The 26,097-nt window shown below is 38.5% G+C and overlaps 1 protein-coding gene across 1 annotated transcript in view; it reads left to right on the top strand.

Moving 5' to 3' along the window:
• The window catches only part of LOC137676268 (uncharacterized), a 93,837-nt gene that overhangs the window by 56,203 nt on the left and 11,537 nt on the right, over window positions 1–26,097 (top strand). Inside the window, exons 42-63 of the mRNA XM_068422966.1 lie at window positions 642–998; window positions 1,588–1,944; window positions 3,003–3,353; window positions 5,307–5,438; window positions 6,239–6,388; window positions 6,867–6,983; window positions 8,140–8,313; window positions 9,014–9,221; window positions 10,492–10,658; window positions 12,051–12,163; window positions 13,232–13,313; window positions 13,982–14,119; window positions 14,859–15,021; window positions 16,840–16,961; window positions 19,590–19,703; window positions 20,103–20,231; window positions 20,700–20,861; window positions 21,774–21,929; window positions 23,064–23,229; window positions 24,549–24,733; window positions 25,339–25,431; window positions 25,716–25,920. Coding sequence (XP_068279067.1) covers window positions 642–998; window positions 1,588–1,944; window positions 3,003–3,353; window positions 5,307–5,438; window positions 6,239–6,388; window positions 6,867–6,983; window positions 8,140–8,313; window positions 9,014–9,221; window positions 10,492–10,658; window positions 12,051–12,163; window positions 13,232–13,313; window positions 13,982–14,119; window positions 14,859–15,021; window positions 16,840–16,961; window positions 19,590–19,703; window positions 20,103–20,231; window positions 20,700–20,861; window positions 21,774–21,929; window positions 23,064–23,229; window positions 24,549–24,733; window positions 25,339–25,431; window positions 25,716–25,920 — 3,841 coding nt within the window. The remainder of the gene's footprint in view (window positions 1–641; window positions 999–1,587; window positions 1,945–3,002; window positions 3,354–5,306; window positions 5,439–6,238; window positions 6,389–6,866; window positions 6,984–8,139; window positions 8,314–9,013; window positions 9,222–10,491; window positions 10,659–12,050; window positions 12,164–13,231; window positions 13,314–13,981; window positions 14,120–14,858; window positions 15,022–16,839; window positions 16,962–19,589; window positions 19,704–20,102; window positions 20,232–20,699; window positions 20,862–21,773; window positions 21,930–23,063; window positions 23,230–24,548; window positions 24,734–25,338; window positions 25,432–25,715; window positions 25,921–26,097) is intronic.

Genomic DNA, 26,097 nt, shown 5'->3' with positions numbered 1-26,097 from the left:
TACTCTGTTTTCTGCTCTTTCTAGCTAACCATTTGTTTGTGAAAGTCCCGGTGGCTCTTGAACTATTCGAGACAAATGCACCTTATAATCTGACGTATTCTTAAGAAAGTGTTAAAAACGTCTCCTGTGAGTGACGTTGTAGAAGATTACATTTGTCTCTAGAAAGACAGTAATCACAGTGACTCTGATTCCCATGTATGTTCTAATGCCAAAAAAGACAAGTGCATTTCAGTTCTTCCCTCATTTAACATGGGTACAATCTGCATAACACTGGTCACTCCTGCTGAGGCCTGAGGGGAACTGAACACATTCTCACATTGCTGGAGCTCTATTTACTTATAGTAAAAACAGAAGTAATGACAGTAAAAGCAATAGCAGTTAATTTTTCTGGTATTAGTAATTGTTTTAACCGAGTTGTGGAGTTGGTTTTTTTTCCTGTTATTTTTGTTGTGGAACTCTAAAATAAAGATTTTTAGGCCATCTCTCCATTTGTTTAGGCATTTGTAAATATGTAGGATGAATACAAAATGGTGTCAGGGTAATAGGGAAATAGTTCTCTTTTAGTAACAAGAGCATTTAAAAACAGTATATGGCCTGACAAGAAAACAAACTCGACGACAGTTTTTCCTGTAATTTTTCAGACTCTGGCAAGAGTTTCACTGAATGGGTCAATGTTTACCAGCAACTTTACTGTCATCTTCTTTGGACACGTATCTTTTCATGGCATGTTTGCCTGCCTGCAACTCCATGCCACCACTAACATCCAGCCTCATTTGGAAATTGACTTCCAGCATTCTTTGCCTTTGCTTCAGTCTCTGGGAATTGCCGGAGAGAACCAAGTGAAGGTGTCAGCCATGAAAAGTGACAAGTATAAGGGCATGCTTGGTATTGTCCTTGGGCCTTGCAGTGTAAAAGCTGATGGAGAAGTGAGCCTGGCAAGCAATGAAACAGATACAGCGTGGGTACTTACTTTTAGAAACAAGTGCATCAGTCTAGAGGTAAGCCTATACTGTTTTCTGTATGGCATTATAGTCTGTGTATTTCAGGTCATTATGAGTCACAGAGAACTATCTCCTGACACTATTATTTACAGAAAGGACAGTTTTGGTCATTAAAGTTGTTCTGGCAGAGCAATGAGTCAGAGCACTTGCAGAGGGAGTGTATTTGCAGATGAGAATTTGGAGTAATACAATGATAGATGTTACTGCTGTTGCCATAAAATAATTGCTTAATAATAGCTTTTTAATTGAATTAAATTTTGTCTTAGGATCTAATGAAAAGCATGTCCTTTCTGTTGGAAAATTTTGGAGGTTTTCTTTGGGGTTACAAACTTTTTCTTCTACAGTACTCATGAAAAGGTTGTTGTAGGTTTGGGGTTTTTTCCCATACCATTTATTTATAATTTCTTTTTCTCTTGTTTCACAGATAAATTTCCTATTTCTCTGTGAAACAAGCTGTCTTGTATGGTCCTTTCCAAAAGCATATTGGTTCAATAAGAAGAAATGCTTTCTCATTAATTAGAAACAAATTAGGAAGACAATTGCTTTACCTTGTGTACTTTAAATAGTATAATCTTTTCTGTTGCAGAGGATGGGATTGCCTCATGCTGTAGCCTTTGGGGGCTCACTTCAATGGAACATCTGCAACATTGGCTTGTTAATGAACCTCCAGTGTGATGGCAGAACAGTTGATGTGCAGATAGACACTTCCTGCGAACATGAATATAGACTCCAAGGGGTGCTGAGGCATTCAGTTCACTGGCTGAGTCAGCTCGGGCTGCCTTTTGAAAACTCTGTCCTGTTATCTGCAGCCACAGACTCCACCACTGAGGGCATTTTGTTGCTGCAGGCTGGCAAATGCAAACTTAAGGCTAGAGGAGATCTCTATATTCAGAACAAAGCTGAATGGACACTGGAAACAGAAACACAATGTCAGCTTCTGCAGGTAGCTCTTGGAGGCTTTTAAAGAGAGATTTGTGATCAAATGCGGGCCATGCAGGGTTTTAGCTAAAATAACAATGTTTGGGTGTTGGAAAGCCACTCTAAAGACACATCTGTCTTACAGTATTAGGCAAAGAAAGTATCTAATGTGTCCTGTTCATAGATGTTCTCTGTAGACTAAGTTCAGTCTTTGCTGCTTGTTGCCTTCACAGACCGAGACTGCCCTCTAAGGCTGAACAGCAGTTTTAGTTTGAACTGTTTGTCAAAAAATATATTCTCTGGTCGATCTTTTTTATTAAAGTAGAGGTTGTGAAATTTCCTTGTTTTTTCCATCTAGTCTCATTGACTGCATTAGAAAGAATGACTATTGCAAATTTAGGAGTTATTTCCAGATGTTCATAGGCATTTATGTTTTGCTTTTAACTCCTCAGTTTTAACTTCTTCAACTATAAAGTAGCAATATAAAACCAAAAATGACAGGACAGTGTGTGTCATCCATAGTGAAGAGGGAATGAAAACCACTTAAAATATTAAAAATAGAATTTTCAGTGTTTTTACAAATACTTTGAAAGAATAACAGGAAACATTTCATTTGGAATTGCATAAGACAAGCTTGAAGTTCTAGTATTAAAAAAAAAAATAATCCTTATAACACAAGATGCAAGAATGTCTGTTAGGCCTGTTATTTTTTGTGGGTTGGTTTGTTTGAAAATTGAGATTGGTCTGGTCTGATTGAAGCAGAGGATGTTCAGTAAACTTTGCCACTCTGAAGAAACAGGCATTTTGTATTTTTGTAAATTTAAAACTTCATGTAGATACGGAAGTTGTAAATCCTGCAGGGCAGTCCTAAAATCTTCCTTCAGACCTTATTCAGGCAAAACTGCCATCTTACTGTTGGGAGGGAGAAAAATGGCAGTGCAGAGATTGTAGGTTTTGTCTCCAATATTGTAGCGTAAAATCTCTTTTCTCATATGCTAAAGGAAGAAGAAAAAAGACTCAGAACTGACTTGTATTAAAGTGTATGTATAATCCAAAGGATTTTTTTTCTTTGTATCTTGATAGGATCTCAGTATTCCAACTCAGTCACGGCTCATGGGATCTATTCAGAGAGACGGCTGCCGAGCAGAACATCTCTGTGTCCTTGAAACGGAAGGCAAGACTGCCCGTCTTGAAGTGAGAGCAGAGTGCAAGCCAAAGGTTACACTGGAAATTCAATTCAGGCATGACCTCCCTCAACTGAAGGAAATCCCAAGGGAGAATAAGCTGTCCATTGCTGCACAAAACCACTTAAAATATCATATCGGAATAGGAATGAAATCGGGTGCTTGTGAGCTTCAAATGAACGGGGACTTCGACCCTGAAAAGAAGCTTCAGTGGAAAATGTTTATAGAAAACAAATGCCAAACAATTCAGGTACTGGAAGGAATTTTTTTTTGCTCTATTCTTGAATTTATACATCTAAACCAGGATCTTTCCACCTACTAAAGTTAAAAGAAAATAGTCTAGTGATTTCAATGGTAGCAGAGAAACGAGAAAAACATTCTCTTTTAATATTACATCTTTCTTTTGGAGCCAGTCATTCACTGTATTTTTATATGGTAGAAGCCAAATTTTCTGTGAATCAGTACCTATGGTTCATGGACTTGCTTGGACAAACTCTGATGTACTTTTTTAAAAGCATGGTTGAGAAATCTGCAGGATTTTAATCTTCAGAAATAATGAGTATTCAGAGTTGTCTTTGGCTTTATCAGCAATTACAGTTTCTCAGCAGTTTGACAACCAAACTCTGAAATAGTTTTAAAATATATAAAGTAATTAGATAATCTTCTGGTCAGAAAACTTTCATTCAGCTTTACAGAAAATTAAAATTGCTAATAAACTCATATGTAATGTATGAAAACCATTGCAGAGAACGCACAGAGTGAAAAGGTCAGCATTAAACAGTAGTTACAATTTCCTGTAAGGCCTCAGTTGAGAAATATTTCAGGGAATTTAGCTGAAAAACAAACAGTGATATTTTGAACAAGCTGGTTTGGACCGACCTGGTGAGCCACTTCGCTGGTAATTCTTGCAAATGCCGGCCATATAATTGTCCCTAAGCTGAACCTTACCATTTACAGTGCCTAACCGAGCACCAGCAGATCACAGCTCCTGTTGCGTTAATGAGATTTAACTTCTGGGTTTGGTGGGAATCTCACTATAGACTCTGAGTCTGAACAGCAACTAGTAGGATAAGAAAAAAAGTAGTTTCTTTGTTGTAAAGATTTAGCCAGTTGAAAAATACAGTGAAAACTGGAGTTCTGTGGAAGAACTCCATATCAAGAACACTCCATATCACACAGATGTGCCATTGTTTGCAGTATGGTCTCATTTCTATACAAAGTAAAGGAAGTGAAGCACTGTCTCTGGGACAGTTGACCTGGTTCTCATCAGGCATCCTGGGAGTCCTCATCTCTGAAGGAGTCCACACTGTCGTTGCCTGGGAGGAACTGTGTGAGCTGAGGAGTAAGGCAGCTTTCAGAGCTTTCCAAGAAAGGCAACGTGCCCTGACCTCTCTCAGCTGGTTACCATGACATGCAGAGCTCCTTTTGATGGAAGAGTGAAAAATGACACTTTTCGCCTCAATTCTTGCCTAGTAGTTGTTTTCCCAGGCTGGACTGTTGTAGGTAGGTAGAGGGGGAGAAATTCTGCAGCAGGATTTCCTGAAGTAGCAGTTCTAAATTTAGCTGGATTGGACACTGACTTTTCTTACTGAAAGTTTGTATTGCTATTGGAAATCCCGGTATCATGGTGCTTGGCCTCTCACAGATCCCACCAGTTAGTGCTATATAGGCAGGAATGGAAAGGACAGGAGAAGTGTACAGAAAGTTTGAGAGAGCTGTTATCACAGAATGATCTGTTACTTCAATATGCAAGTCAGGGTAAATCTGAATATACAAAGACGAGGTTCACCTGCCCTCTTCCAAAAACAGACCTGCCATAATAAACCTATGTATACTGTCTGGTTTCACTGGATTTATGGGTGCTTTGAGCTACTGGAGCAATGCCAAGGATAGAAAATTAATGCAATTTTCACTTAGGCAGGAAGAGCTGCCACATCGTCCTCTGTTCTATTTATGCTGGCTCCCTTACCACAATATGTCGGACAACTTCAAAATAAAGAAGACAAAATGTATAAAATGTAATAAAAAGCTGTCAAGATTTCTCAAATATCCTATGGATATGCTGCCTGATATACTAGATTTACAGCTAGGTGCTATTAGAGCTACTTATTTAGGAATATAAAGTTCCAGGTGTATAGTGTATCTGTGGGTAAGTGTAAAAGTGGTAAAGTTAAAAAAAAATTTTTATTTTTGGCTTGTACAGAATCTTGGAGCACCAGTAAAAATTGATGGTTCGGGCTATGTTTTGATGGATAAAATGAACCTAGATTCACAGACAGTGATCACTGTTGATGAAAGTAAATTACAAGGACTCCTTATATTAAAAGTCACTGATGTAAGTATCCTGCAGACTGTTGGACTGCATGTACAAAGTACTGAGTGACATACTCTATAAACTATTTTATTGGGAACAAATAGTCAAGCTTTACTAATAAATGCTAGAATAAGAATAAAATCTTTGCAAATCTGGCACCTGTAATGTGCAGTAAAACAGATGTATAGGATAATAGGATACAGGCTGTGGCACTTCCTGAATCATTTCCATGTTATGCTCTTTGTGTGAATATATATTTTTTTTTTTTTATATTGTACTATTTGATGTTCCTTATATTGTGTGGCAAATATGATAAGACATGCAAACCCACAAATACTGATCTCACTCTAGATGTACAACAGGTACTCCAGTATAACACTCTTCGTTCATCATGAAAGTATACAGCAATGCACAAGAAGAAAAAAGATTGCTATTTATAGAGCGATCACTGTGATTTACATTGCAAAAAGAGAGAAGTATCTTCCTTTTGATCATTCATTTTCTTGCCATAACTGTTAATTTCTGCGTATTTCTGTGCTGTAGAGAAACAGATAGCCAGTGGGAGTTCTTTGTCACCAGAGAGAAACATTTACACCTTTTCCCCTCTTAGCTGAAATATGTGGTTTTTTACCCTGTTAGGCTTGAACTTTTTTTTCTTTTTTTCCCAGTGTAACTTAGGACCCTAAGTTCAGTACAATTGGTTTTAATTAGTATTAAATGTAGGACAGGCAGATTTGCTGAATTTCTGTTTTGAGCTGTGTATTGTGGCAAGCTTTGGGTTCTAGACATGGTTTGCTATATATGCTGTGAAATATTAACAGGAAAGGCAAGAGTTGGACGCAGTGCTAACCCATAACATTCAAGGAGCTGCTGACATTGGCATTCCTATGAGGATGTTAGTTGATCTGGTATCAGAAAAAAACAGTGACTTCTATAAAAGACTTACTCACTTTTGTGTGAACAGCAAGCAAGTAAGTGTCTCCTCCCTATTAGTTAGATGTGAAATCGAGGTTAAAGTGAGCTAATTGATTTGATAAATACTGTTTTTCCATTTGAAATAGCTGTGCATGAGGCCCTTATAGCAATACTCTGTAGGGACTGGTTTGATTTTAAAGGTCTTAATTAAAAGAAGATGGTATCTTTCAGCCAGTCCTTCTGTACAGACCATTCTAGCAACAAATCTAACATCAGCAATGATCAGTGACTCCCATTTGTAAACTGTATCAAACCTTTCTTCCCAAGTATCTTCACTTGGTGCAGCATATTCTCTATTACAGTCCAAAGTTGTGACATAAAAAAATTAGATAATTCTTCACCATAAGTTTTTCATCATTTTCATCATTTTACTCCAATGTGTAATTAGTACAATAATTACAATTAATCAGAGAAGTCTCAATATCAGAGATGTGCCACAGTTAACTGTTGTTATATTTTATTTGGACTGAACAGATGAGAGAAGAACTGAGCTTTGTCCAGAAGTTGGATGTTGTGTCTCTTAACTACAAACTTTCTCATAACATAGAGGCACTGAAGACTTTGCAAATAGAAGACAGGATTGAGTTGCAGGTAAGTTGTCAGACAATGATGGGAAGACATGAATCTAGCCTGGAATCATGCCATGGTGGAAGCAGTAGCTGTAGAAGTCCGATGACAAAGTACAGAGGGTGTAGATGTGACTTCGTGCATTTGCTATTTAGGTGAAATTTTTGTGTCTCTGTCAAGGAGGGTAAAATTTTACTCACTCAGTTGTTAACTTCAGTATCTTTATCATCTTTTCTATTCTGTTATGCCATCTTGCATAAGATCATAGCACAGATTTCAATGTTGCTTCATAATACTGCTTCACTTAAAAGTCAAGATTTATACAGGAGAAAAAGCTTATTACGACAAAATACAGCCCAAGTGGAGCAAACCACAACCATAAACAATCTACCTAATGTCGCAGGTACAAGTGGGAAAGATTGTTCTCGACATTTTGAAATATAGTCTAACCTTCAATAAACTATCCTTCTGAATTAAGGTGTCTGTGTTGTCATACCACCTCAGCTTTCATTATCATTTATAATTGTTTCTAGACCCAGTGCTCTTCTTTACCTACACTGTACTTAAGTTGGGCCTTCCTTACCTTTAATTCAGTGGCCAGAGGGAGCAGCAGTATCTTCTGTCCCTCAATACATAATGTGAAGTATGGTGGAGTATTCATAATGAAAGTGCATTGCAGGATGTGAGAACTGTAATTTTTTTTGTGCAAAATGAATGGTCTGGGACATTTGAAGTCTGTACCTGTGCCTACAAGGGCTATCTTGGAAAGGGCTGGGATAAGGTGAGGCAGAGAAGTGTGGTGGTGGTAAAATGAAATGTCACTCTGTAATGGACAGGTAACAAATCAGTCACTTTGTTGCCATGCAGATTGTAGTCCTGGGTTCTGTAACCCATCGGAAGCAAAAGGAAGTTGGGGAAGGTGCTGTCTGTCTAGGTGGAGCATGGAGACGGAAAAGGACATTGCGGCTTATGCTCCTGATGGAATAAGATTTCCCTGAATTTGGAAATTGTCCCAATATACGTGGATCATACTGCCTGCTTCTGTTTTAAAGATGTTTATATTTTCTTTTTTTCCCTCTCCTTCCTGTTCTCTTTCCTGAACTGAAGAAAGAGCCCTGAGTAACAGGAGCTTTACCTTTTACAAAGCTGCCTTTTCACAATTTACCTTTGTTGCACACAGGCTATCTTGAACCTGGAAGTTATCAAGAGCTTTAGTATGAAAGTGCATTATGGTGCTCACCTAACAGTTCTCGAAGGACAAATACAGGAGTTTGAAACAAGTACCAACATAACTGGGAATTTCCATCATACTTGGCCATTGCTGCTACAAGCCAGAGTCCCATCATCTTTACAGGTAGTTTCTTTTCTTTTTTTTTTTTTTTTTTTTTAAATTATTGTCCTTTATTATAATGTAATAGCCCATGACTTGAATGAAAACTACCGTTTTGTAAGGTACAGGATGGAAGCTGAGATTTTCTGGTATTTAAAAACTATGGATGGCTTAACCCTGAACTACTTAAATAGGAAATTTCTTTTTGACTGCTTTATGGACCAGATTATTCCATTCTGATCAGTGCTAGTACAGTGTGTATTGTTGATACTGTAACTCTACAGGAGAATAGTTTCAGTATGTTGCGTCAGGAATTGCAATATTGCTCCTGTGTTCTTTAATGGGAATTTTATGCTTAAAGAAGTACTTCTTTCAGTGCTATTGGAGTACCTGCTATCTGGTAAATATGGCAGTATGCATGGATCAAGGATCCTTTATGTAAAGCAAGTCATGTTTTTGTGGGACAAAAGAACCTAATGAGAATTTGACATAGATCAATGAGGCTGGTGTGGTTTGAAATTCATTCAGTTGAATGGACTTCATACTGGAAAGTCATAGATGATTTAATGAAAGGCTAAGATTTTTTTTTTTGTTAATGGATAGATTTTTGACATAAGTATAGACTAGAGAGAACTTTCTTTCACTTCCATTTGTCTTCTGTTTTAAAATTAAATAATATTTAAATGTTGTTTCAAGAACTTACATCTACGTGTCATTTTTTTAGATAGATGTGGTTTTTCAAGGAAGAAACGGTACTCAAGAAAGGTACGTGCACATTGCAGCTGGAGAAACATCAATCACATACATAATAAACTCCTATTATGTTGGTCACCAAGTGGATATTTTTTGCCAAAGTGTACATAGTAGCGAGGCACTACAGGCATCTGGCTACCCTAAGGCAATCAACCTGATTCTCAGTTTACAGAAATCAGGTAGGTACCTGCCATTCCTTGCAGCTTTCTTGTTATATAGTAGCTCTTTGAGGATGTTTCAACTATTCCTTCAACAGCTACAAACTGACTAAGGTTTGCTGGTAGTGCCTAAAAAGGGGCTTTTTCTCATGTGTAAGTAAAACTGTCATTCTTAAACTGCATCTGTTATTAGATACATTACATCTGTTTGTTTAATTCCAGGAAAGATCTCGTGTGGTACAACACCTGCTAAAACCGGTGATGCCCAAGATATTTAGCTGCATAAAACAAGGAACTGTCTTTTCCAATATCACACAAAGAACCTTGTTACAGAGCACAAAAAGTGTGAATTCCAGTGTAGTTTAAAGTGGGTTTTGAAAATAACTATAAATGGCTTTTGTTGTTTGATCTATGGAGCGGAGGTACACCCATCCTGAAGAAGCCAGTCTGTCCTCAAAGCTTGCCCTGACGTAAATCCTATCTGCATATCCCTAAACTGCTGATTTACGTTGTGGTTAAGTACTTTCAACGCCCACATGGGAGTATATTTGTGTTGAAAAAAACCTCAACAGCTGTGAGAGCTCCAAAGAGTAAGAATTATTGAGGTTAGCAGGTACTGAATCAATACAAATATTAGTGGCACCATCTTTCACCCATTCTGAAAAAAAAGCAACAGGACAACAGGTGGCTTTCAGGACAGCCACCAGAGTGGTCACTGTATGATTGCATCATGTCTGTGATTTTTGTCTTCTCCATAAAGAGTTTTGGGGTTTCACATCTCTCATCTAATTTTTATCTCTCAGCAGTCTGTATTTTCTTTTTCAGTTATGAAAAGCTGGTTGGAAAGTAAAGGAAAGGTCTTTAAGTCGTGTTGTCTGAGCAGTGTGGGTCTGCTGTAGCTGGAACTGAGGAGGTCACTAGAAGGTCAAAAGAGCTCAGAGCTCTTCTCTAGAAGAAGTGGCTACTGCCTGCCAAGTGCTACAGTTGCCTGTGTAAGCTTGTCAGCTCTAGCTGCAAAAACACATTACTGTTGGGAACTGACTTGTCACTTAACACTTATATATGGGTACACAAGCTCTTGAGTTAACAAGACTTTGTATGTTCGAGGACATCCAAAAAACTCTGCTCTCCTCCAACCACAGGACAAAGCTCTTGTCATCCTGAATGGATGATTTTGTCATAATGAATGTCTTAACGCAAAAACTGGCTGGATTGATTTTTATGCAGGCAGTACTGAAATTCTTTGAAAATGAGCCCCTCAAAATGGCACAATTTTGTTCTTGCTATTTAGAAAACAAAGCCAAGACTATCTGTGAAATCCAATATGATGACAAAGATATAACTGTGACTATGAGTGTTGACACAGACTTTCAGCTCCATGGTATATTTGAATTCCTGGCAGAGGTGAAGCATTCAATATCGCTTCTCCATCATCTGGGACTTCCCTTCTTTCTTAAGGTAATAAACCATAGATTTTTTTGTTGTGCTTTGATTAGAGCTGTCATCTGAGTTACACTAGCATGAATCCAGAGCACTTCCAGTGGCGTCAGTGAAATTAGTCCAGGATTATATAAGTGCAGATGAGAGGTAACTTGGCCCAGCTTATCTGAATCCTTGATTAACTTAAATACACAGCTAATAGTTTGTTTCCAAGGAAACTCAACAGGTACCTGAAATCCCCCCATTTCAGGATTAATCATTTCAGGAAGGCACTCATTTACTGTCACTTCCTAGCTGATACAGCTTACTAAAGTAGAAAGGGCTTTTGGTAGAAAACAGCTGTCCTTCATACCGAGAGAATTCCTTGGCTTGGATAAACCATTTGTAGCATAGATACCTAAAATATTTCAGTGTTGAATAAACAGAAATAGATTTGTATTCCAAACTACTTGATAGGATCAGTGAAGACTGTACCTGTTCACCCCTTGGGAGAAAGAAGTGTTAGTTGAAAAGTGTCCTTCCCTTTGGGAAGGTAGTACACAGAACAGCACATCCAAGTCATCCATCACCTTCTCTTCAAATAAGAGGTTATGTAGCTAGGATGCCAGACTAAAGGTAGACTTTTCTGAAAATAAACGTTAGGTCAATATTAAATCTGCATATTAAGTGTCAGTGTTTCAAATGAATATTTAATGCCAATATTTTATTAAAAGGTATTAGATATATCCCCTGCTTCTTCCCCCTTAATCTTTAGTGAAATGTCTTTTATCCTCTAAATGTTTGAGTGAAAAAAAGAAAAACAGAGATGCTAATTCCTTAGGTGCTTTATTCATGTATGAGGTATGAGTGTAATCATGGGACTTTAGAAATTTCTGTTCCCAGAGACTTTGGCAAACACAACACGTGTTGATATTTAAGTGTGGGAGACAGTACTCATCTTCCCCAGAGGGATTCTCTAGCAGTTTCAGGATAAAGCTGTAGAGGAGCCAGCAGCAGTTGTGGGAGGAAGAAAATACCCTGGAGTAAAAGATTTGTGGAGCTCCATCTGTTTCATCAAAAAAAAGCAGGAAAGGCAGTTTCTTTACAGTATATGAAAAAGAAGAGTGGAGAAGACATAAAAAAGAACCAGTGGCTCTAGACTTAAATCAGATAAGTGTACATTGAAAGTAAGGCTAATATTTGTCAATAATGCAAGTGAATAGCTATGGAAACATACTCACAGAAAAAAGGGAAGACATCTCTTGATGCTTTTGGTTTAGGTCTAGAAAGCATCTAGAAGGCCTGTCTGGAGGATAAACTTCAGTCAAGATGATGGTTTTTAGTCAGTCAAGAGATTGTGCTCAGTTTAGGTGTGAAATGCTGGGTAGAAGCTATGGCGTGTGATTTGTTTTATTTTTTTTCTCCCCACAGATGACAATCCAAGAAGTCCTGACTGAAAATGAAATTGAAGGAGCTCTGAGGCTGACCTATGAACAAAACACAAACTTCTGCTTTGCTATCAGTAGGAAAAAAGACCAGCAAGGGTAAAAGGGGTCATTCTGACCACTGTAAAAATGTCGTTAGGCCAGTGGGATTCCATGGGAAAAGTTACTGTTTTAGTCACCAAAGCAGTGGTGAAATGGATGACAAATCTTTGATAGTGCATAGTCACGCCAAACAGTCTGTATGCCTCAGGAAGTTTATGAAGGGCTGCAGAGAGATTCCCCGCCTCGCAGTTTGGGGCACGCTTGTCTTTTTGCCTGCCCCCACAGCGTCGAAGTAGCAGACAGTGAAATGATCCAGAAAACTCTAGGTCTGAGCTAGACAAGTACTTAAAAATATACCTTAACTTGACATAACTGTTTAAATCTTAGTAAATTGTTTTGGCACAGTTGAACTTTGTAAAATTACGGAGAGTCAGTTTTCTAGGTTGATATCAGTATGGCTGTATCTGCTGTGCTAATTTCTCTATTTTTTTCTGTCTTCTAAAAACTTTCAAGGTTCTTTAAAGAAATGAAGAATGAACAGAAAATTCTTTACTTCAAAAGTGTCTGATAACCAGTGTCTAAACAGAAATATTTGGTATAGCATGTAAATAAAATTGTAGGCTTTTGAGGGTCTTTAGGAGGTGTAATATTTTCAGCCTTGGGGTATTTCAGATATTTCTTAAGTTTCTAGCAAAAGACCTTTGCACTGAAAAGTCTTGTAAGTTCTGTTAAACTCTCTAATAATTGTAAATTGTATGTCTGGAAACCATGACAATGCTTGCAAAGTCAGATTCCAACATACCTATCTCATTTTTAAAAAGCTGATGCATTTACTATGGCTAGTAAATTACTAGCCGAAGTAATTTCTGATCCAGTGGGCCACATTCTGTCCCTGGGATGCATACACTAATTTTTCCCTGAGGTGAGATGGCACTGCTGTTTGATCTTTACCTTTGTATGAATGCATTAAAAAATGTGAGCTGGGTAAGCGTTCAGTGGAAGGTACTGCAACTTGTAATTCTAAAGGCTGTGGCAGACTCAGAAATTACTCAGATGAACTTGTGCTGTCAGTGAGAGTGGACTTTCTGAAATACTATTGAACAAAAGTGCATTTCTTCCCTTTAGTGAAGAGTTGAATATAAAAGCACTCCAGACTCATCCCTTCTTTCTACAGTACCTCCCCAGTGCAGCAGGACTGTCTTCTAAGGTAACTATCTGCAAGTTATCTGTTACATACCTCACTACAAATTAGACTTGTCTAATGTTTTAGGAGTCAGGCTGCATTATCTCTAAGTACTAATATCTCTGACCTTTTTCTTGTTGAGGATGTTCACGTTTTCAAAGATGCTAGCAATCCCAACCTCCTGAAAAGGATTTATTCCATTTGACACTGCTTCTGTGCATCTGCATTAATTATGACTTCTGGTAGACTCCTCTCAGGAACGTTTTTAATTATTCTGGCTACTAAGAAGAGAGAGACTGGGCAGAAAGCAGTTCTGGATATTGGCTGTTTGCAGTGCAGAAATACACAACAGCAAGGATAAGCAAGGAAGATGAATGGGGTTACTTCTCAGTCAGATGCAGCACAGTTACTCCTGCTTACATAAAAACTAATTTCTTATGCGTGTTATTCAGTTTATGCTATTTTGGAGATGTGCCTTCTATAATGTGAACATATGGGAAAGTCATATCTCTCTTAGGTCCTGAGGACCATAATATAACATACTGTGTGAAAAATACCAGCACAATATTTAAATTTATTTTCTTTCCTTCTTTCTTTCTTTCTTTCTTTCTTTCTTTCTTTCTTTCTTTCTTTCTTTCTTTCTTTCTTTCTTTCTTTCTTTCTTTTTAAAAACTTAATGGGATCTTGAAAAGGTAAATTATGATATGAGTGAAGCAGAAGGCAAACTCTACCTCAGGATGGAAAAAAGGGATTTCAATGTTACAGCTAAGCTAACTTTTACTGGAACCAACTACTCTAATGTCATTGAAATAATACACACAATGTCCCAGGTTGGTATCATCAGCTCAGATGGCAGAAGGTAAGCTGTGACTGCCCTGTTTCTAGAGGATGGCATCCAGGATGCTGGCTGCCGAACAGTGAAGGTCAAATACAGCTCCAGCTGCTGTGAGGTGTTTTGCCCTTGATTTCTCCAGTAGCATGGGCAAACATTCGACTGTAGATTAGTTGGGTGTCCATTGGTATAAACTGTTGTTTGGTTTTATATTTGTTTGCTCCTACAGATGGAGCACATATATAGGATATACAGGAAATGAGAAAAATAATATATTACAAACTGACCAATTGCCAATTTTTATTATGCATGTACCACACATATTTCTTTTTCTAAATAAGGAAGAAAAGATGTCAGAAATAGATATTGTTGTTTGTGCTATCTGCTGGATTTATTCTGTAATAGTGGGGCTCTTGATGTTGTACAAATTATTCAGTGAGATAAGAGAGAAAATCAAAATATATAATAAGCAAAGACTATTGTAAAGGGGATACTCAGTTGTTTATGTATGTTCCATTATGTGAGAAGTTGACTTACTGTAGAAATAAAATCAAGTAGAAATGAATAGCTGCTTGTACAGAAGCAGTGGGCTTTAGAGTATCATTGTACTGGACCTTTTATAAACACAGTTCTAAAGCTAGATTCCATAGAACTTTACAGTATGAAAATTACACACTTAGGTTTTTAACTTTTCAGAGAACTTGGGATTTAATATGTTTCCCCTCCTTTATTTTTAGTTAAAAATTCTTCCAAGACAGCTTGTGTTTATGATGGTTTACCAAAAAAGCAAGAGAACGCGTATGCTAAGGCACATCGCTCTGTGGGATGGCAAAGAGATAAAGGTAACAGGCACTTACACTGGACTCTTCCCAAAGTTGCCTGGAGGTCATGATGTTCAGGGTAGGTTTCTCAAGTCTTTTGCCAGGGTTGATAGCAGACTATAAAATAAACTAAACTATATAAATCTGATTTCAAAATGCGTATTCAAATGGTTTCAGTCCAGGCCTTCTAAGATCTTACTTGCTTTAAATTCATGACAAGTTTGCCTGTTAGAAATGTCTACTTCAGAACACTATTTCTGCTTCTTGGATGTGGAATGTAAAGCTTAAATAAACTTTAGTAGTGCCAGGGAAAAGTTTGGCCAGAGTGAAAAGTCATCAACAAATTAAAATGTCTGTTGTTATTTTACAACAAATTTTAGAAGTGTTCTGGATTAAATGAAACATCTGGTTTTATTTTTGTATTTGCTTTTGAGTATTTTAAATATTTAATGAAAAGTGAAGGAAACCTAGGAACTAGTTTTGGGCTAGATACCATTTGTAAACAGAGGAGAGATTTGAAGTATTGCAGCTACTTTCATTCTAGCCAAGGCACTAGGGTACTTGGCTGGGAGGTGGCTGACGTGGGTTCGCATCTGCATTTGGTTTCATTCAGGGCAGTGATTTGAATGAGAAATCCCAGTGTGTGGGGCTCTCCCTCTCTTCTTTGTGATGGTTCCATTTTGAATAAAATAGTTCCATAGTTCTGTGCCAGTGAATGTTTCATTTTTTTCACAAACGCAAACAACTTTAGTGGGAGAGAGGGGAGAATACATGTAGTAAGAGCAGTAGTACACTCTGCAGTGTAGATCAGGGTCTTGTTTCTGCAATTTTATGACTTAAGGATCCAGTTGGAAAGTAGTGGAAAAGAAACATATATATTTCCTTCCTGGAGGAGTCAAGGCGCTGAGGAGGAGCTTTATAGGAGCTGTAGTCTTACCACACTGTGAGGCTGCTGCATGTGTGAGGTGCATACCTGGACTTGCCAGCCAGAAATGCTCCCAGGTCCACAAGTGCACATGTAGCTTGAGGAAGATTCAGCCTCAAATACCCAGTAATCCAGTGGTCAGGGTCGCTCACTATGAAGTGGGTACCTAAATGCAAATCTCTCACAGTTGAGAGAAGGAAAGGGTTTTGAGGTGACCCACATCTCAGATTTGTCCTTCAGTCACTGCACTAAAGGTATAAAGAGACGTAACTTTTTTCCTGAATGTTGCCCACGTATCTCTTTGAATTTGGAGAGTAAAAACATTTCATTTTAAGTTCATTTTTGTTTATTTTCCCATTTTCGTCTTCCTTTGTATGTTTTTTGACCTTCCTGGATATAATTTTATTTTTTGTTATTTTATTGTCACCCATTTCTGAGGCTTTTTTCAGAAACGGTAGTAAATTCTGTTACTCCACTGGACTTGGTAGGGCAGGGAGCACTGGTCATGCTGGCCACTGCCTTGAGGTGCTGAACCCTTGTGTTGAGGCTGTGTTATCTGAAAGTAGAGAAAATAACTGCACTTAATTGTTTGAGGGTTGTAAGCTGTTCCTCTTCCACTGTAAGGTCATCTCAGCTTCATAAAGATTACTTTCCTGGCTGTTCTTGCTGGCAGTTGCTTTGGGTGTAGGTATCAATCTTTTGATTATTGCAGGTAATTACTGTTTTGCTGGTAAATAGAGAACTCCTGTTTCCCCTTACATTTCTTCATATTCAGCAGAAGTCAGCACACTGAAGTCATTGGGGCTGTTGGGTAGGTGCACAAGTATGTATGAGCAAAGACCATGTTTTCTCTGGGAACCAACTCTTCCCCTGCTACCTGTGGGAGAATATGTCCTATGCCTTTTTCTTTATCAGAAAATGAACAGTCGTGATTTGTGGTGGGGAAAACTTACTTGCTTTTTTGCCTTGTAGTGGAACTTTTCCATCCTCTCTCCATCCCTTTCCCATGGCATGCCAAGGTCAACTTGTATGTGAAGCATTCGGCACGCAGTCACCGGGATGATCTTACTGTCATTTGGAATGAGAAGGACCAGGTACAGCAGTCTAGAGCAAGTAAATATCAGAATTACAAGAATATCAAATGGCTTGGTTTTTTTTTAAAAAAAAAAGGCAGCATTAGGCAAGCCAAGGAATTCAAGTAGGAGGCAAACTATCCTCCTTCTTGGATGTATAAAAGGCTATGACTATGAAAGATGAGCAGCTGATATTCTTGTTGGAAGCATTTTCAGGCCATACTATTTTTTTTTTGTTTGCAGTAACGCCACAGGTTGCTGCATAACCAAAGGCAATGGAATGCATATGTTTCAAAGCAGTGGATAAAGGCCATTCCCAACACTCTCAAAAGCTGTTCTAGAGCTTTTGGAAGTAGTAGATGGAAAGAATAGCACAAACTTCATGCAGTTAGTGGGAAAGAAATAAAATTTAAGACAAACGAGTAAGTGTGAGCACTAGCGTGAGGTTGAAAAGGATGAAGAACCTACTTGTTGCATGGATATATGCTGTGCTTACCCACGTACAAATGTGACATATACCTGTGCTTTGCCTTTTCAGCATTACTGATTCAATTGAAGCTCTTTTGTATTTCATTCTTTCATTCTCCTCTTTATTAGTGAGAATGACAACTTTGGCACAAAGTTGGTGTAACAGAAAAAACAGGTTTTATTTTCTTAAAGTAGGTCAGCATTATTTTTTAAAAATATAAATAGTAAAAAAAGACAGAACTAGGAGAACTTTGTTTAAGTTGATTTCCAAATGTGGTTAAACGGGGAAGCTTATTGACTTGCAGCTAACTATGCCATCTTTATATGTGTGTCTGAAATACAGCACCTTGGCTGAGTATTACATTATTTTCTGAATAAAGGAAAAATAAAAGACAGCGTTTAAAATATGTTACTATACAGAAACATAAATGTGCCTGCAAAGAGAATTAGAATTTCTACTTCTTTAAAAAGTGCTAAAATTCCAAAATGTGCTTTAGAAGTATAGAATGTGTTTTTGTACTACTACTTAAATTACCACAACTATTTAAATGCCATCACTATTTAAATTGCCACAAAGATGTTTTTAAGTGGTATGTAATAGCTCCCAGCAACATCACAGAATTTAGTTCCTGATTCTGCAGATGTTTTTTCTTGTGCTTCAACTTTGCAAGCTGCGTCTAAGCAGTCAGCAGCAGTGGAGTCTACAGTGCCTAAAGATGAGATCAAACATAAACCTCATCAAACTTAAGTGGTTTGTTATTTTAGTGAAATACAGGGAATAGTTTTACTTTCAGCTGCACCTTATAGGAAATGCAAGTAGCAAGAGTGTCCTCATTTGAACATGAATTTGCCTCGCTACTTTAAAAAAGACTTTATTATGCACATTTAATCTGAGGAAAAGATACAGGAAAATCTTACTGGGTGTATATTTGAGGTCAGTATGTGAAGCTGGTTTACTTCACAACTTCCTTCTACATCTGTTGGTATGGATCAGGTATCAGTGTCATCTTGTCTGAAGGTTGGAAGAGACCGTATGAACTACAGAGCCACTCTTGCCCACCCATTTAATTACACACTGAAGCAACTGGAGGTCCATTCTCTGTCAGAAAGAAGAGGCAGAAAGTACAACCAGCAGGTGAGATCGTGAGAAAGGGCTGCAAAATACAGAGCTGTAATACTGTATTTGCTGTTAGTGTACCTTTCATCTCAAAGAATTGAGATATCATCCTGAAAAATGTAAAGCGCACCGAGTGCTATTATCTCCTTGTGTCCAGACCAGCAGCATTGTTTCCTTTTCTAAGCATAGCTGTTGCTAGCTGACAATATCTGTCTTCCACTTTTAGCGTTGACCCATTTTGGATGGTAATAAGCCAGAAGTGCGTGGGAGCCAGCCTAGCAGTGAAAAGGAGGCAAATTTTGTCCACAAAGTGATGAACAAACTCCTATTCCACAAACAAAAAAAAGCCAGAAACCCTTTGATACCCATGGAGAGCAAACATAAATTTTTTGACTGCATAGGAAATTGCAACACAAATGTGAAAATGTGCAAGCCTAGAAAGGCTTTAAAATGCAGTTGTGAGGAGCACTTGCAAAGCATGTATGGGGAAAAGGACGAAGAACTCCGCAAATCATCCTTCAAGATCAAAGATGACAGAAAATTTTCTGTCTGAAAATGCACTGTGTGGGCCAGGACACTCCAGTTGCTGAGGCTAAAGACTTTCTGCTCAATAATAAGCTGCACAAACTGTGCAATGTTCTGTTTGTTCATCTGGAGTCTTTTTGGTACTCATAGTGGTGCCACAGAGTGCTCTCAGGTTGTTTTCACTAAGTAGTCAATGTATCTCAAGCATCATATTTAGAGGAATGAATTCCCTTGTAGTGTCATTATTCCTCTGGTGTCATTAATTGCTATGCATGGTAGACCCAGTGAAGCTTCCAGAGAAGATAACAGACTTCTGTTGCCTCAGCTGTAAAAGTGCCGTTTCCCTGTGTTTGACTAAGGCCCTGAGCTTCCAGGCCATGTGGAGTTCAATGGAGTTTTAACATTTTTCTGTAGCCGTTTTAATTGTGTTTCTTTTTTTTTCTCCACTGGGTGAAGATCATTCTGCTAGATCACACTGCAGGCCCTTCTGCTAGGTCTAGTCCTGCTTCACGGGACAAATCCTTCTCTTTTGGTTTCAGCTGCAGCTCACAGAGAATGGTGGGCAGCCTGTGGCCATCCAACTGACCCTGGAGGATAAATCAAAGATGAACATCACTGCCTGGGATGGCTGTATGACACTCTCTTCAGGTCAGGTATGAGTCTTTGAGTCTAAGAAGGGATGGGTATAGCTAAATATCTGGGTTTGAGTCTCACAGAATGAAGTTTTTCGGCACTTGTTATCATATGAAAACCTTTTACGTGAAGTCAGCCTTTTCTTTTCATGTCTAAGAGGAAGAAAAATAAAACCTCTGAAGAATACTGTTTCATGTTGCCAGATGTTTGTATTTGGGATGCAGTTTTGCCTCAGGACAGAATTGTCCACCCTTAGGTTTCTTGGTAGAGATTGAAGCAGTCTTTTATGGATGTAGACCATTAAGGGGTTCTCCCAGGGGTGTATTTTTGCCCAGAAAGCATACTCCTCTAGTATATACCAAAAACATCTTTTAGAAAGATACTAATACGTATGTCTTAATTTTTTTCCCCTCTTCCAGCTTCGGAGAGTATTGGGTGTGGAACACCTGCATGCATGTGGTTCTCTAGAGCGAAGATCAGCATTGTTTAATGAATATCTAGATCTGAACTGGGATGACAAAAAATTCAAACACAATTTAACTTATGAGGTAAGAGAAGGCAGTTGTATCTGTTAACTCACCATTTTTATGGAAGCTGGTTTTAATAGACGGGAATTTATTTCATTTTTATATGTAATTTTGAGTGGATTTTAAGAAAGCTTCTGTAGAGTACCACTTTCTGTGAAATACCATTATTTCATTTTACCTTTTACATATTTATCTGCAGAGGAAGAAAGCTAAATGTAGCATAAATAAGAAAAAATGAGTTCTTACAAATAGAGGCCTCACTTGTGCCCTGAATTTGCAAAACTGTTAATACTGTAGGATGGGGACCAGTAACTGCTGATAAGCCACAAAATTGTTAAGTGGAAATGTTACATTAAAACCCTGAAGCTACTAGAATAAAAAAAGCCAGCAGGGGGACAGGATGAGGTTGAGAGCTGGGGTGAGTGATCACGGAGGAGTATCTAAGATTCTGTTGTCATGTTTTAACTTTGTTTCCTTGGTTCATTGCAGAGAAATCAGTTCTTGTATCCTGATAAATTTCAGTTAGAAGCTGTTCTGGAAAATATTTTCCTGACCGCATGCACCAAACAGAAGATTCTGGGTAAAATAGAAACAAACTACTCGTCTTGCCTCGACTATTATATGAGTTTTGAGTTCTGTGACCTTCCAAATGTAAGTCTCACACGAACATATATTGAACCTACTTCACTTTAAATGTAGTTACTGGTTTGGAGACTCGGTTTTCCTCAGCTGCAGCTTTTCACGAGAATTGCCATACTTCTGTAACTTAACGAAACAGAAATAAACAGTGTCTTCTGATGGGTTGAGGCAGAAAGTTTGTGCTTGCCACTGTAGTATATCCTATAGGTTCTGTTACAGTTGTAAACATTCCCACTTCCTCCATGTTCTGTCTTTCCTGTTCCTCTCTCAAAGGCCTTTTAATTTTGTGTTTCTGGGGAATATCAAAACAGGCTTATGAGTGATCAAAAAGGGAAACTAGAGAGGAATAGAAGTATGTGGTCTCTTTCCAGTTCCCAGTGGCTAAAACGCATCTCAGTTGGTTTCCTTGTTTACTGTCAGAGCAGGTCACGCCAGTTAGTAATGGGAAACAGCAGCCAAATTCTGATGCCAGTGAAAACTTTTTCCAAGTCCGAGATGTGTTAGTGCCTGTTTATAATGTAAAAAATGTATGTGCATGTTACTTCAAGATCAGGTGCCTCTGTATTCTTTTGGATCCTTTTCTTCAAAGGTATGCATCAAAATGCCTAGGTAGAGTAGTTGAGAAGCATAAGACCAAAAAAAATGGACGCTTTAATAAAATATAGTTATATTCCAGCTGTTCATCTTGTCTTAGGCTGTAATCACTGAACATGCTTTGTTATACCACAGAAACTGAAGATGTAATCAAGTAAGGCAGTGCTGTGAGAAGGAGGGTGTGCTGGTTTCTGAAACTACAGGTTTTGTTCATCACTTCATTGTGTAATTTCATGAGAATGTTAACATTGTACAACCTCTTACTACACTATGCAGAGCCCATTTCTTTGGAAGAATTAAGTTTTAACACCTTTTTTTGTTCATACTTAGGTAATTGTTTTCTTTGGAAAACACCAGCTCAACAAAGATGACATCATTTTGCAATCAGAGGGCAGATTCCACCATGGGAGAGATGAGGGGTTGATTGGAGTATCCTTAAAAAATCAGAGTACAGCTGACGTGAAGAACTATTCTTTGGAAATTGAAGTGAGTTTTTGTTTTATTACAATGGCACTGGGTTTTGGGTTTTGTTTTTCAAAGGCCTACTGCCATCTATCTTGCAAACTGATCAGGTGCAGCCAGTGACTTGTAAAACAGCAGGCGAGTGCAGGCAGCATAAAATACTCCAGATTTCATTAGTTCTGTTTTTCAAAGGAGCAGTTATGCAATGTAAATGCAGTCTGATCAAGAGAGAAAGGCAGGCACCAACATTAGATATCTGCAGAGCTCAGTGACAAATATGTGTATATCAACACGTGTATATGACAAAGTGTATATCAACTGGAGTGTATGAAAGTTTTAAGAGGCTGTGTGTTATGATAGCTCACCTTCTTCAGCATGACTGGTCTGTTTGAGGCATGTTTTTTTGCACCAAAAAAAAAAAAAGGAGGGAAACAAAATGTGAGACTCATACAAAGTGTCATTTGTCAGAAAAAAGAACTGGCCTTAAGAAAGGCACAGAACAGCTAATACAGTACTCATCCTGAGGCAAATCTCTTCCTTTTTCTGTCCCCCTCTATTTTGCACTTGCTTTTAATTTTCTGTGAAATGAATAAGGTGGAAAAGCTGATGGTGGCAACAGAGTGGGGCAGAAAAATAATGTGGTCAGCACCATCCAAACTCTTCAGTAGAAGGAATGTGGGTAGTCAGTTGTAATTAACTGAGACAATAGGCCATCCCTTAACAAAATGATGATGATTTAATCAGTAACAGGCTAAGACAAATACTGAACTATTTTTCCCTCTCTCTCTTTAGAAAGAAGGGAGTTGAAAGCAGTATCAGCTGCTCTACTTGAGCTTTTTCTATTCTTTGTTTTGGAACAAATGGCACAAATTAGCAGCCTCACAAGGAATTGACTGTTAGAGTATGTTTCTGTCATTGCTACCATTAAAATTTTGTCCACAAGCCTTGTGCCATCCAGTCATTCAGCTATTGAGCCAGTCATCCTAATGCTTGTGCCTCTCTTAAGAGTGAAACTCCTGTGTAGTTCACAAGCATTGGAAACCATTTCCCTCACCACTTACCCTTCTGTGGGAAGCACTGATATTTGAGCATCATTTCTGAAAATTCATTAATTCTGTGTGGTGGCTTTGAATAAATGTTTTTCCTTTGTGGCTGCAGTTAAGAGCCTTTGAAGACATTTGGCTAGGCCTGACAGGAACTGCTACTTCCTCATCCGTTCAGAGCCAGATCCTGGTGGAAGGGATTATTGATCAGAAGGAGAAAGTAAAAGTAGCTGCTTCTAAAGGAAAGGAGTGTTTTCAGTACTACATGGGGTATTTGAAAGGTACGTACCTTCACGGACGATGCTTAATCATATGATTTAGTTTTAGGTAGTCCTGCAAGGAGTTCGATTTGCTGATCCTTATGGGTCCCTTCCAACTTGAGATAGTCTGTGATTGTGTGGTTCACAGCTGTCATTGGTATGAAGAGGCAGGAGGAAAGGCTATGTCTCTCATGCCAAGCTAGCTCAGTTTCATGGCAGTTCAAGCTCTGGGCTTTCAGATAATGAAAAGTGGAAGCTTAAAGCTTGTTACACAAAGGTCAGTTTGGGAGACATTTGTACAATTACTAGCCAGGGAAGGATTATAATAGATGGTGATCAAAGATAGGATTAATTTCATCTTGATTTAGCCATCTTAAAGTTGTGTGCCTCATTTAAGATAATCATGACATTCCTATTTCAGTGATGGGAAAGAGAAAGGCACCTCCAGAGGCAGACTCTACCCTGAAACAGATGTATGAAATAGGATGTATGAAATCACTCTCTGCAGGTGATTCTCTCGGCAGCAGTCAGTTCTGACTGACAACAAAGAGGAAACAGGCTCAGACTGTGCCTAACTTTTAGATATCTAAAGTTAGATGGAGTGAGACCTGCTGCAAGTGCTGTCTGTTGTGACTCATCCACCTTTTAACTACATTAGATCTGTGTGCAAACCAGGTAGATTTGGTAGTATGACAGTTCTCAAACTCACGTCGCTGACAATCCTAGTCCTCATTTCAGTTAGGGATTTGCCATTCCACACTTCTGCAGTGGAATTTCTCTGAGGTTCATGGCCTCACTTGTGAGTGCTGTGATGTGCTGGAGATTAAGATCATTAGTTTGTGAACTATTAAGTCAGACGTTTGTAGAAACTATTCAGCTCTCTCAACCCAGATTCTATGTGCCCTTCGCCAACCATTTCTGCTTATGCTCATCACTACTTGGGCAGAAACAACTTATGTGTGTGATGGGTGGATGAGGGACTGACACTCTTTCATTTATGGTCTAAGCAGTTTTGAAATGTCAGCAACAAGGGACAGTGGAAGACTAAAGTAGAAAAAAGCCTGTAAGTCACTGTGACAGAATTATTTAGATTTATATTAATTCAGCATTCTCTTTGCAGTAGCAAATCTGTATTTGTAAATCATCCACAAGCCACACAAGAGAAAAATCAAACACTGACACGGACCTAATTTTCTTCCGTTTATCTCCTGTTTTTTTTCCACAAACACCTAACACATTCAGACACTGATTGATCACCTAAGTAATTAAAAAGCTGGCTTTGAAACAATGTCTGTCAGTGTTGTTTCTGTAAATGAAGCGCTCTCTTTTCATTCTCTGAGGGGATTTGGAAGAAGGAATGGAAGTCAGTGCTTGTACTGATGGGCAGCAGACGGCTACCATTAATACCTGTCTCAACATTAATGGTGAAAGGCAAGAAAACATGGGACAAATGACTCTAACAGCTATTAATGGAAGCTTGAGTTTTCTAGCTCATGGATGCGGGGATCCAGTTCTTAAGGCTGAGGTGAGACCTTTCAGTGGCAGTTAATTGCAGTGTGATTTTTTTCCAGCATGTTGTTTAATCTTGTCAGTTTGATGGAGCATCTTCCAGGTAGGCTTCAGGTGTGAGTTTTCATGAGTAACCAGGCAAACAGGGAAATTATGCAATTTTTAAACTCATAACAACATTATTTTTCACTTTGGTGTGAAAAGGTACCATGGTGAGAATTAAAAAGTTCAGGCATACGCAGGAAGCATAGAAAATACAGGACCCTCTCCTAAAGGGTGTATTCTCTGAAGAGGGCAAGTAAATAAAGCGAGAGCAGCAGTAATGTGCCGGGGCTGCTCAGCATGTTAGTTACAAAACTAAGATTAGAATTTTTGCATGTGCTTTTACTTCTAATAGGGTTTCACATACTCTGCTTGGAGGAGGCTTTTCAGTTTTTTATCCTTAGACTCTTCTGTTCCCATTTCTAACCATTGAATGACACAGAAGTCGTTTCCCCTGAGAAATGGGAGGCCACTCACGATCTGTGCTGGCATTTAAACTATTACAAACTTTGAGTGATTTGGACCCAGCACAAGCAATTCTAAATCATAAATTCAAGGGTTTTATTCATCTTCTCACAGTACAAACTTAATGAAATTGGGAGCCTTCTGAAAACCAAACTGATGGAGAAGATGAAGAAGTTTGATGGATATATGTGGAGATTCAGGAGATCAGTAAGTATCTGCACATACTCTGTGAAAGCACCATGAAATGTTCATGCAGTGTTAATTAAAAATCGTTATCTTGCATGCAGTCGCTTTGTTTTGCTCAAACATTTAAATGGTTAATCCTGTGCTAACCTGCAATTCATAGATAGACGAAAAGGATGTTTCATGGTAAAGATCCTCTATCTCTGCACCAACATGGAGGAGTTCAGAATTGCCTTGGACTGGAGTCAAAGCTTTGCTTGTGATTACTATGTATTTTGATATTTCTTCTTTTTTGGGAACCACTGTAGGTGCAGCAAGTTGATTTTCTGTCTGAAGCAGCTGGCTGGCCTTCGGTAGCCTTGCAAAAGGTAGCAGGATTCCTCCACAGTGTGGGTAGAGCTATCACCCAGGTGTGGAAGCAAAGTGGAATCAGGCAGATGCTGAGAAGCAAGATCCCTCGTTACCTGAATAAAATTCAAGACACTGTCCAGCAAATGCAGAATGAATTGCAAAGTAAGCAAAACCACCTAAAGCAAGGAGAATAAGGACAATGTCAGTGCAGGGCAAAACAAACTGAGTATAAAAGATGCTGAACAGCACAAATGTTTCTATTTTGATCTAGCAAAAAGTGCTGACCTTGGCTCTTAGTTTACAGAGTGGGAGCCTTGATGCAATAAGCTTTAAGTAACC

Source organism: Nyctibius grandis, chromosome Z (genome assembly GCF_013368605.1).
Source record: "Nyctibius grandis isolate bNycGra1 chromosome Z, bNycGra1.pri, whole genome shotgun sequence".
NCBI lineage: Eukaryota > Metazoa > Chordata > Aves > Nyctibiiformes > Nyctibiidae > Nyctibius > Nyctibius grandis.
Note: the sequence above shows the minus strand (reverse complement) of the source record. Positions and strands in the feature narration are given on the sequence as shown.